Raw genomic sequence first — 12,210 nt, forward strand, 5'->3', positions numbered from 1 at the left:
CTCAGATGGGACTGGGACGAGCCACCCTCACCAGAGCCCCCATACAGGAGCTATATGACCCGACATTTGAATCTGTGGCCAACTTCGATGACCTGCAACGCTCCTGGGAGACCTTGAAGAATGTGGTATGCAATGCATATAGACTAAATATGTGCTGCCACCTATGTACTATCCTCACTTTCTTTACACAGCGTTTATATTTGATTTCATCATCTATTTAGAAAAGTGGATTTACAAATAAACGGTGAAGTACCACTATTTTTGGCCGAGGTCTGACTACTACTATTTCCTATCCTTCCTTTTACAGATCAGTGAGAAGCAGAGGACTCTGTACGAGGCGTTGGAGAAACAGCAGCGTTACCAGGGTTCTCTCCAGTCTATCTCCTCTAAGATGGAGTCCTTAGAGGCCAAACTCAACAAGCCACTGGAGGCTGACAGGAGCACAGACAGTCATATGGAAGCCCATAAAGTAAGAATCAGTATTGCTTAAGGAAGTCTTATGTAACATTTCACTATGCTCAAGATACCAATTTCCACAAGGCAGAAATCCTATGTGACATCTCGAAATGCTCAAAATACAAATTCCTGCTTGAGGCAGAAATCCTGTATAACATCTCAGTATACTCATGACTCTATGTTTTCCGTATTCGTAAACTACAATGTATAATTATGGTTCCAACCCTAATCAATGCTCAGTGCTCAGCACAGCCTTCCCATTATAACTAAATACTGTTATTCCCTCCACCAGGCCATGGGTGAGGAGATCCACAGTCTGCAGGAGGAGATAGATAAGCTGCAGACCAGCTTCTCAGAGGAACTGGGTTCTGATGCTGTGGACTCGGATACGGCCGACCAGCTAGCCATGCAGTCCACCCTCACTGTCTTGGCTGAGAGGATGGCCACCATACATATGAAGGCCACAGGGAAACGACAGCTTCTGGAGGTACATTCATGCTCCCAATACCTTTTCTCTCTCTTCTATATTTTTGGGCAGATAGGGGCAATCCCACTTCTTCCGATGATCATTTAGCTGTATTAGGAAACCAACGATGATTGTTTTGTTTTGAAGATTAGAGTCTTAGGTCAGGCTCATCACATGACATGACCATTAAAAGCATGTTTGTTGAGGGGTCAAGAGGTTCATGAACATTACAACAAGCTGTGTCTGGCCTACTTCATGTGGTGTCTTGGTGTCCCTGTCCAGGAGCGTGCGACTGACCATCTAGAGGAGCAACGTCAGGAGCAGGCCTTACAATACTATCTCAACCAGGCTGACCAGATGGACCAATGGCTGCTCAGCACCCGCTCTGCACTCACAACCTTCCTCCAGCCCAGCGCTAAGGAGGATGAGGAGGACATGGAGGAGCAGCTCATCGACTGCCAGGTTAGAACAGAGCCCCCTCTACTGGCGGGTACTCACACGCGCGCACGCACATGCAGTGCATTCGGAAAGTATTCAGACCCCTTCACTTTTTCCACATTTTGTTACGTTACAGCCTCATTCTAAAATTGATTAAATAAAAATGATCTTCAATCTACACACAATACCCCATAATGACAAAGCGAAAACAGTTTTTTGGAAATACCTTATTTACATAAGTATTCAGACCCTTTGCTATGAGACTGGAAATTGAGCTCAGGTGCATCCTGTTTCCATTGATCATCCTTGAGATGTTTCTACAACTTGATTGGAGTCCACCTGTGGTAAATTCAATTGATTGGACATGATTTGGAAAGGAACACACCTGTCTATATAAGGTCCCACAGTTGACAGTGCATGTCAGAGCAAAAACCAAGCCATGAGGTCGAAGGAAGGTCCGTAGAACTGCGAGACAGGATTGTGTCGAGGCACAGATCTGGGGAAGAGTACCAAAAATGTCTGCAGCATTGAAGGTCCCCAAGAACATGGTGGCCTCCATCATTCTTAAATGGAAGAAGTTTGGATCCACCAAGACTCTTCCTAGAGCTGGCCGCCCGGCCAACCTGAGCAAATGGGGGAAAAGGGCCTTGGTCAGGGAAGGGAACAAAAACCCAATGGTCACTCTGACAGAGCTCCAGAGTTCCTCTGTGGAGATGAGAGAACCTTCCAGAAGGACAACCATCTCTGCAGCACTCCATCAATCAGGCCTTTATGGTAGAGTGGCCAGACGGAAGCCACTCCTCAGTCAAATGCACATGACAGCCCGCTTGGAGTTTGCCAAAAGGCACCTAAAGGACTCTCAGACCATGAGAAACAAGATTCTCTGGTCTGATGAAACCAAGATTGAAATCTTTGGCCTGAATGCCAAGTGTCACGTCTGGAGGAAACCTGGCACCATCCTTACGGTGAAGTATGGTGCTGTGGGGATGTTTTTCAGTGGCAGGGACTGGGAGACTAGTCAGGATCAAGGGAAAGATGAACGGAGCAAAGTACAGAGAGATCCTTGATAAAAAACCTCCTCCAGAGTGCTCAGGACCTCAGACTTGGGCGAAGGTTCACTTTCCAACAGGACAACGACTCTAAGCACACAGCCAAGACAACGCAGGAGTGGCTTCGGGACAAGTCTCTGAATGTCCTTGAGTGGCCCAGCCAGACCTCGGACTTGAACCTGATCTAATATCTCTGGAGAGACCTGAAAATAGCTGTGCAGCGACACTCCCCATCCAACCTGACAGAGCTTGAGAGGATCTGCAGAGAAGAATGGGAGAAACTCCCCAAATACAGGTGTGCCAAGCTTGTAGCATCATACCCAAGAAGACTCAAGGATATAATCGCTGCAAAAGGTGCTTCAACAAAGTACTGAGTGAAGGGTCTGAATACTTATGTAAATGTGATATTTCCGTTTTTTGTATTTTATACATTTGCAAACATTTCTAAAAAACTGTTTTTGTTTTGTCATTATGGGGTATTGTGTGTAGATTGATAAGACAAAATGTGGAAAAAGTGAAGGGGTCTGAATACTTTCCGAATGCACAGATGCACATATGCACGGACACACACAGAGTCCCTTTGTTTAAAAGCTCCTCCGTGAGTCACGTGAATTTTCCCCTTTCACACAGCTGCTCATTTAACATCCAACTATAACTGCCTGTCACATATGGATCCACCTGGGAGGGGTAGGAACCTGGCAGCAGTAAACAACAGTATTAGCAGCAGAGTAGAGGGCAGGGCTGCCTTCAGAGGCTTGGTTAGGTTCCTAAGCGTCTGTAACACTAGTCTAGTTAAGCAGATTATGCAGATGTCTTCTGTGTGAATGCATGGGGCCGTGTCTTCAGGGGGAGGCTTATTTGCTAGATTAATAGATTCCGACTGCAGGGATTGGTGTTGGTGTTGGTGGTGGAGCTGGATCAGCCTGCTAGAATATCCAAGTAGGGAATCCTAACTGACGAGAGCGAGAGGGGGAGGAATGAGGGGAGTGAGGGAGGCGGGGAGTTGAAACCCGTTCAACTTACCGATACACACACACGGGATATGGGTCTATATATGGAGGAAACTCCTTTGTGCACGGATCTTTGAGGAAGCATTTACTATGGGACATCTGTGGTAGCTTTGGATCGTTTCATTACAAATGCCTACAACAGTCCAGGCCACTTGGGAACCTATATTTTTGATCTTGAGCGGGAACCTGCTGAACATGGGACGTGAAGGATTAGTGCTAGTGTGTTGTGCTGTGCTGGAGGTGAGGGTGTTGGTAGGGAGGTGTGCCTACAATGAGAGCAGGACAGTACCTAGAGAGACCTGCTGCTGGGTCTGCTGAAGGGGTCTATACTGACCCTGGGACTGGAGGCCCTGTTGACTGAAGCTCCCTTGGGGGAAGGGTCTGCCTGGTATCCAGCACCATGTTTGAGATGGCCTCTCTCCTCCTGCTGCTCCAGAACATGCTGCAGGAGATTGAGCAGAAGGTGGTGGCCCTGTCGGAGCTGACCATGCGGAGCGAGAGACTGCTGCTGGAGGGGAGGCAGGAGACGCGGATGGACATGAGGGAGGATGCTGAGCAGCTGGCCAGGAAGCTGCGGATGCTGAAGGGAAGTCTGCTGGAGCTGCAGAGGATGCTCCAGGACAAACACATCAACATCCAGGTGAGTCAGGCTGCTTCTGGATACCTGCCCTGTAGCTCACTACTACAGTAAAAGGTGTTGCCGGCTTTATCTGTGGAGAGGAATGTACTAGTAGCCTGGTAGATCTGGGACCTGGCTACTGCTACAGTCATCTCCGCATCTGAATCTGGAACCGCTTTAGAATCATTATTTCAATTTGACTGCAGACAGTGTTTACAGAGTTTACAGAGGTGCCTGGTTGCTTATGTGACTGACTGTGTTCAACTCCAGGTCTCCTGGATCATGTTAGACCACCGAGCTAAAGCCTATGCCTTCACCTTGTTTGTCCTGCAGGCCACTCTGGCATGGGAGGCTTTTCAGGAGCTGAAAGGCCCATTGAGGAAGCATGTACATGTAATGTCTGTTCTGAGACTTTAATGGAATGTCTTCTGATTTTGACATGGTCCCCTCCATTTGTCCCCTCCTATTCTTTACTGTGGCTAATGTGTGCAGGGATATAATTGGGTGAACTGGATTGCATACAAATTAGCTTGAATTATTTCAACCACTCTCTTGTTTGAGGTTTACAAATCAAAATAAGGAGAGTTGACTTATAATCAAATGACTTGTAATCCTCACCAGCCTTGATGGTTGGTCGGTCTTGTTGTCAAGATGTGAATCAAACGAATCCTTACATGAATAACCATTTCTCTTGTCCTTTTGCTCACTATTGTTTCCATAAGTAACCCTCTCTCTGCTTGTGTCCTTCTCCAGGGCTCCCTGCAGGGCCAGGAGGACAGTGAGTATGACTCCAGCCTGTCTCCGGGGCCCAGTGTACAGGACTGGCTGGCCCAGGCCCATACCACACGCTCACAACATCACCAGGACAGCCTCCAGAGACAGAGGGTAGGGTAGTCGCTCTCAAACACACACCATCACACTACTGCTGCCATGCCAGTGTAGGATCTTTGTTTTGTTTGCTTGTTTGCTTGTTCGTTCATTTGTTTCTTCATTCGTTCATTCGTTCATTCGTTCATTCATTCATCAAGAGAAGTCATTGCTGTGAACAGAGTGATCATGTTTGTGCGTTGTTGTTGTTTAGGAGCTGGAGGAGCAGCTAGCAGAGCAGAAGAAGCTGCTCCAGTCAGTAGCCAGTAGAGGAGAGGAGATCCTGATCCAGCAGGCCTCACCCAGCAGTGTCAGGTATGGCATCCACTTTAACACAACACAGGGTTCTGACATGGAGATTATTTTGAATTACCAGAGGCCAATAAGCCTTATTCTCTGTATAATGTTTTTATGTTATATCATATTCCGTCTGTTTTTTTGCCTGCAGTATGACAGAGCCCTTCTCTCCGGAGCTCTTGCTGGAGAGAGAGACCCGGGCTGCCCAGCAGCAGATGAGACAGAGGTGGGAGAGCCTGAGGAAAGAGTTCAGTACCAAACTCAAGCTCCTACAGAAAACCCTGGAGCAAGACAACAAGCAACCGGTACAGACCCCACCGTCAACACCTATCCCAGCGGCCAAAACCAGATTACAACCAGTTATTTTTGGTTGTGTATCAGCAGTTTTTCTGTTGTTATGTCAGTCACTGACAGTCACTCAATTAGCCATGTCAGCGAACAAGTTTTATATTGGTAAGTTAGTCTAGCCATCTAAACTTGTAGTAATCATGGCCAAATACCGATGCAGGGCACGTGCTCAGGGGACCCCCATTTGATTTTGGTAGTCATTCTCACTCAGATATCATATTAACATGACATAAGTCATTGCACAATATGTAGAATTGCAGGAAATAGCTTTAAAACTGCAACAACAAAACATCTCTGCCCCATGGTAAAATGAGTAGAGTTGCTTGAAATTTGTTATAAAATTGCAAAAAAAATGCTCTGCCACTTGTCAAAATGTGTACAATTGCAGAAAACATGCTTTAAAGCTGCAACATTTTCTCTACACCCCATGGAAAAATGTGTAGAATTGCAGTAAATTAACTTTAAAACTTACATTTTTCTCTCCGCCGTCAAGAGGGGGACACTAAAATATTTTGCTACGAGGTGGGGGCCTCCCAAACCAAATCGCTTAGGGCCCCCAAAAGGCTAGAGCCGGCCCTGCTCTGAGGTATAGTACTGTGATGTCTGACAGTGACAGTGGTCATACTCTGTTCCAGGTTTACTCCAGAACTGCCAGAGTGACCACCGCTGGGACCCTGTTTAAAGGAGAGACAGATAAAACAGAGGACAAGTCTTCACTGAAGATGTTATATGATGGTTTCAGCCAGACAATGGGAGAGATGTCTTCTCAGGTAGGTTATAACATCCCTCACTGTTGTTGTACTGTATGTTGTCCTTGTTTTCTTTTGTTAAATTATGTTTATATATGGAAATATATAAGACAACTATGCACTGTATCTATCAGGGATGGGGCTAACTCCATTTCAACTGAATTGACTAAAATGTAATGGGAATTTCAGTTTACTTCTTAAATTGCTGGAACTCAAATTGAATTTGTATTTACTTCCTTAATTGAATGTATTGAAATGGAATTGACCCCAACCCTGATATCTCTGTCCAGACTGGGGCCTCTGAGGGCCAGGTGATGCCAAGGGAGCAGCAGCTCTACCAGGCCGTGTCAGCTACCTCCTCCTGGCTGGATGATGTAGAGAACACCCTCTTCTCTGGTGCTGTGCTGCTGGCTGAGAACGCTGAGACACAGCTACAAAACCAGGAGGTACGCCACAGCAACACCTGAATAGTAGAAACAGTCATCCGGTCCCCAGTCACTCCCCTTGCCCGGCCTAGCCCTTCCATGTTTGCAGATCTGAAAGATCTATATAGATAAGCAGTGTAGTGGTGGAGCTTCAACCATATTACTTCCACATTAGAGATCTGCAAACATGGAAGGGTTAGTGCCAAGGGGAAGGGGTAGGGAGCAAACAAAGACTCCTTCCAAGTCTTCCTCCATTCCTGTGTATCACCTGATGCCATGCATGTTTGGTGACTTTGTCATCTCTGTTTCCTCCAGGCCTTAGGGAAGGATGTCAGTGAGGTGAATGGGGAGGTGAGCTACAGTCGGGGTCTCCTGGGACAACCAACAGGGCTGTGTGGGGATGACCAGGCCCTGCTAGAGGACACACTGGACTGTCTGACAGAGAGGCTAAGGACTCTAGACTCTGCCTTGGGGCGACGCTGTGAACACATGAGGACCAGGATGGAGGAACTCACTGCCTACCAGGTCAGGCTATGTGGTGTACTCTCTATGCTTTAGTTCTCTAGGCTACTGAGCATGTGGTGTACTTGTCCCCTTATGAGCCATTTCGGACTCCACTATTCTTGGACTAAAAAGCTTGCAGTTATGCATTGAGTTTATCTTGTATTGGTTTATGCAGACGGAGTCACAGCTTCTCCTCACTGATCTAACCGACACCAAGTGCCAGATTCTTCAGACGTTGGCAGGAGCCATGGACAGACCGGCCTCCAAACAACTTGAGGTAAAATGACACTTCCTTCTCAACCGACAGTATAAAACATAACCAAAAGGAATGTCTAAGACGCTAACCAGTATTGGTTTTCTCTTGCAGGTCATTGCTGAGGCTGAGGAGAGTTTGAGAGAGTTTGAGCAGAGGATTACCCAGGTCAAAACCAGAGGAGCAGAGCTACAGGCAGACCAGATCTCCACCAACGAACTGCTAAAGCTACAGGTATCTGACCTCTTCTTACAGACAGTTCTCACACACAAACACCCACAGACACTGTTTTAACACTGCTTAAACATTGGTGTATCAGATTATATCTGTATGTCTTCTTCTTTTTCTTCTTCTCTCCTCTCTCCTCTTCCTCCAGGATGCCTATGAGGAGCTGGTGATGACGGTGGGGTCGCGGCGTAGCGGCCTGAACCAGAACATGGCTCTGAAAGGCCAGTATGAGAGGGCTCTACAGGATCTGACTGACCTGGTGGACACTGCTCAGGACAAGATGGCTGCCGACCAGAGGATCATCGCCAGCTCTGTGGAGGAAGTACAGATCCTCCTGGACAAACACAAGGTAAACTTCAACCTTACATATACATTACCGTTCAAAAGTTTGGGGTCACTTAGAAGTTTCCTTGTTTTCGAAAGAAAAGCAATTTTTTTGTCCATTAAAATAACATCAAATTGATCAGAAATACAGTGTAGACATTGTTAATGTTGTAAACGGCTATTGTAGCTGGAAACGGCTGATTGTTAATGGAATATCTACATAGGTGTACAGAGGCCCATTATCAGCAACCATCAGTCCTGTGTTCCAATGGCACGTTGTGTTTGCTAATCCAAGTTTATCATTTTAAAAGGCTAATTGATCATCAGAAAACCCTTTTGCAATTATGTTAGCACAGCTGAAAACTGTTGTGCTGATTTAAAGAAGCAATAAAACGGGCCTTCTTGAGACTAGTTGAGTATCTGGAGCATCAGCAATTGTGGGTTCGATTACAGGCTCAAAATGGCCAGAAACAAAGAATTTTCTTCTGAAACTCGTCAGTCTATTCTTGTTCTGAGAAATGAAGGCTATTCAATCCAAGAAACTGAAGATCTCGTACAACGCTGTGTACTACTCCCTTCACAGAACAGCACAAACTGGCTCTAACCAGAATAGAAAGGGAGTGGGAGGCCCCGGTGCACAACTGAGCAAGAGGACAAATATATTAGAGTGTCTAGTTTGAGAAACAGACGCCTCACAGGTCCTCAACTGGCAGCTTCATTAAATAGTACCCGCAAAACACCAGTCTCAACGTCAACAGTGAAGAGGCGACTCCGGGATGCTGACCTTCTAGGCAGAGTTGCAAAGAAAAAGCAATATCTCAGACTGCCCATCTTAATCTGGCCTCTGGTAATCTTTTATTTTTATTGGCCAGTCTGAGATATGGCTTTTTCTTTGCAACTTTGTTCTGTGAAGGGAGTAGTACACAGCGTTGTACGAGATCTTCAGTTTCTTGGCAATTTCATTGGAACACAGGACTGATGGTTGCTGATAATGGGCCTCTGTACGCCTATGTAGATATTCCATAAAAAATCAGCCGTTTCCATCTACAATAGCCATTTACAACATTAACAATGTCTACACTGTATTTCTGATCAATTTGATGTTATTTTAATGGACAACAAAATTGCTTTTCTTTCAAAAACAAGGACATTTCTATGTGACCCCAAACTTTTGAATGGTAGTGTAAGTCTCACAGAATTACAGTAATTTTGGATAGTACAATCAATTATATGCATAGCAAATATTTTTCTTAAATTCAAAAGGCAATTCAAGAGTATATCGCTCAAGGATGCCTTGAAGTCCGTTACAAGGGAAGACATGTCTCTGGTTCACCATATTGGATATTCCCACAGGTGTGGCATATCTCACTCGAGTGGCATACAGGTATCTCAAGATTATACCATCTCTGGTTTCTTTCTCCAGGAGTTCTTCCAGGGTCTGGAGTCCCATATGATCCTGACAGAGACATTCTTCAGGAAGATCAGTGGACTGGTGGTTCCTAGGGAGAACCAGGCTCTGGAGGAGACTCTGGCTCAGGCCCAGGGAGTCCTCAAACAGGCCCACAGGAGAGGAGTGGAACTGGAGTACATACTGGAGGTCAGAGACAACCACAAAACAAACTGCTATCATACTTATAAATCAGTCAAATACCCTTTTCACACTAGCGCCAAGCTGTACTGTACTGGGCCGGCCTGATTACGCATCCACCAGACTTGCTGGAACCATGCTGGAAAGGACAATGTGAAAAGGCAATATCCGAGCCAGCACAGTACAGTTGGGGTAGGCACGATAGTCTGAAAAAGTTATATCTGTAACCCAAGTACAGCTGAATTGTTCTTTTTTCATGAGTTATACTTGTCTGTATCTGTGTGTTTTCAGACTTGGAGCCGTCTGGTGCAGGACTACCAGGCTCTGTGTAGACAGCTGGAGGCAGTGGAGGGTAGCATCCCCACAGTGGGCCTAGTGGAGGAGACAGAGGAGAGACTCACTGAGAGGAGCTCACTGTGTCAGGTACAGTATGCCACTGTCATCCCTCTGTACAATGGCATGCAATCATAACAGAAAACCAATGGCATTCACATGTATACTGTGTGTTACTTTTACCATATCTTATACTGCCTTCTAATAGCATCATACACAGCACTGTCATAATCTTTATCATGATGTTCCTAATAAATATCAGATAACTACCTGGTCAATAGGACAGTAAAATAAAGTGCTACCAAGCATACATTTGATATGAATTTATGTAGTGGTGGAAAAAGTACTAAATTGTCCTACTTGAGTAAAAGTAAAGATACCTTAATAGAAAATGACTCAAGTAAATGTGAAAGTCACCCAGTAAAATACTACTTGAGTAAAAGTCTAAAAGTATTTGGTTTTAAATATACTTAAGTATCAAATGTAAATGGAATTGCTAAAATGTACTGAAGTATCAAAAGTAGAAGTAAAAGTATAAACCATTTCAAATTCCTTATATTAAGCAAACCAGACGGCACAAAGTATATATATTTTTTGACGGATAGCCAGGGGCACACACCAATACTCAGACATCATTTACAATCGAAGCATTTGTGTTTAGTGAGTCCGCCAGATCAGAGGCAATAGCGGTGACCAGGGATGTTCTCTTGATAAGTGTGTGAATTGGACCAAGTTCCTGTCAAAATGTAACGAGTACTTTTGGGTGTCAGGGAAAATGGATGGAGTAAAAAGTACATTATTTTCTTTAGGAATGTAGTGAATTAAAAATATAAATAGTAAAGTACAGATACCCCCCAAAACTACTTATGTAGTACTTTAAAGTATTTTTACTTAAATACTTTACACCACTGTATTTATGTAGTTGTGTTGTGGATACCTGTATGCCCCTCTTTCATCATCTTGGTCTACCTAATCTCCTCACCATAGAGTCTGATGGATAGACTGACGGAGCACCAGCACAAGCTGTACCAGGTCCTGGAGGAGGGGAAGAGGTTGCTGCTATCTGTGTGCTCTCCTGGCCTGGAGAACCAGCTCACAATGCTGGGGGAACACTGGCTCAGCAACACTACCAAGGTCAACAAGGAGCTGCAAAGACTAGAGGCCATTCTCAAACACTGGACCAGGTCAGGGATGAACCCCAAGGGATGTTATTTAAAGTGCATTGTGTACTGTATGTGATGTAGACCTGGATTCAAATAGTTTTGTTTTCTTTCGAATACTTTAGCTGTGCTTCATTGAGCTTGCCTGGCGCAATGGAATCAATGAAATAGTCCCAAAAAGTGCAACCCCATCCTTCTGTCACTTAAGGCAGGTCTCAATCAAACACAAAAAAATGAAACACTACTTGAACACAGGTCTGTACTGTATGTAAGTGGATATTTTGGGGAGTTTGAATATCACCCACTCAACCTGTTTGTCTCCATTTGATGTCCAGGTACCAGAAGGAGTATGCAGAGCTGAATGGCTGGCAGCAGTCTGCTCTAGAACGTCTGGAATTCTGGAACACACAGGCAGTCTTAGTTCCACAGGAGCTGGAGACCGTCAGAAATCATCTCTCTGCCTTCCTGGTGAGTCAACATGTCAAAAGACTGGGTTATACCTTATAGGAAGTGGATATTCGACTGGCAAATCGGGATCAAATGATTAAAGTTATTGGTTAAGGTTAGGGTTGGGATAAGGGTTAAGTATAGGCATAAAGGGTTAGAGAACCATCATCCGGAACCTTTAAAAATCTGCCAGCTGTATACACATCCTAGTTATATTCCATGTGAAACTGACCATTATAATGTTCTCTGTTCACAGGAGTTCTGTAAAGAGGTGGAGATGCATTCATCTTTGAAGTGCTCTGTGATGACTGAGGGCAACCAGCTCCTGAGGCTGAAGAGGGTTGACACCACAGCCCTGCGTTCTGACCTGGCCCGCGTGGATTCCCAGTGGACCCAACTATTCACACGCATCCCAGTGGTGCAAGAGAAGCTACACCAGGTACTGTCTAACCTCTGAACCCAAAACCAAATATTGCGTGAACACTGTCAAGCTACTCGATTTAGGAACAGTGGTTTATGGTAACTGTGTCTCACGAGAGACAAGGCACTGCACCCTATTCCCCTACATAGTGCACTACATTTGACCAGAGCCCTATGGGCCCTGGTCAAAAGTAGTACCCTATAAAGGGAATGTGCTTTCATTTGGGAC

General features: G+C 45.2%; 1 protein-coding gene across 2 annotated transcripts in view; it reads left to right on the forward strand.

The window, feature by feature from the left end:
* The window catches only part of syne1b (spectrin repeat containing, nuclear envelope 1b), a gene marked incomplete at its 5' end in the record, with an annotated part of 150,074 nt that overhangs the window by 94,685 nt on the left and 43,179 nt on the right, over positions 1-12,210 (forward strand). The window contains 20 exons of one of the 2 annotated variants that reach the window (XM_084182195.1): positions 6-125; positions 308-469; positions 749-943; positions 1,205-1,384; positions 3,856-4,059; positions 4,372-4,431; positions 4,792-4,923; positions 5,120-5,220; positions 5,354-5,507; positions 6,186-6,320; positions 6,590-6,745; positions 7,040-7,249; positions 7,404-7,505; positions 7,596-7,715; positions 7,858-8,058; positions 9,457-9,630; positions 9,913-10,044; positions 10,942-11,138; positions 11,450-11,582; positions 11,818-12,000. In XM_084182195.1, the coding sequence (XP_084038321.1) occupies positions 6-125; positions 308-469; positions 749-943; positions 1,205-1,384; positions 3,856-4,059; positions 4,372-4,431; positions 4,792-4,923; positions 5,120-5,220; positions 5,354-5,507; positions 6,186-6,320; positions 6,590-6,745; positions 7,040-7,249; positions 7,404-7,505; positions 7,596-7,715; positions 7,858-8,058; positions 9,457-9,630; positions 9,913-10,044; positions 10,942-11,138; positions 11,450-11,582; positions 11,818-12,000 (3,051 nt within the window). The remainder of the gene's footprint in view (positions 1-5; positions 126-307; positions 470-748; positions 944-1,204; positions 1,385-3,855; positions 4,060-4,371; positions 4,432-4,791; positions 4,924-5,119; positions 5,221-5,353; positions 5,508-6,185; positions 6,321-6,589; positions 6,746-7,039; positions 7,250-7,403; positions 7,506-7,595; positions 7,716-7,857; positions 8,059-9,456; positions 9,631-9,912; positions 10,045-10,941; positions 11,139-11,449; positions 11,583-11,817; positions 12,001-12,210) is intronic. The other variant, XM_084182196.1, reaches the window with a different exon arrangement.

The sequence above is a fragment of the Coregonus lavaretus genome (genome assembly GCF_964263955.1).
Source record: "Coregonus lavaretus genome assembly, chromosome: 18".
Lineage (NCBI taxonomy): Eukaryota > Metazoa > Chordata > Actinopteri > Salmoniformes > Salmonidae > Coregonus > Coregonus lavaretus.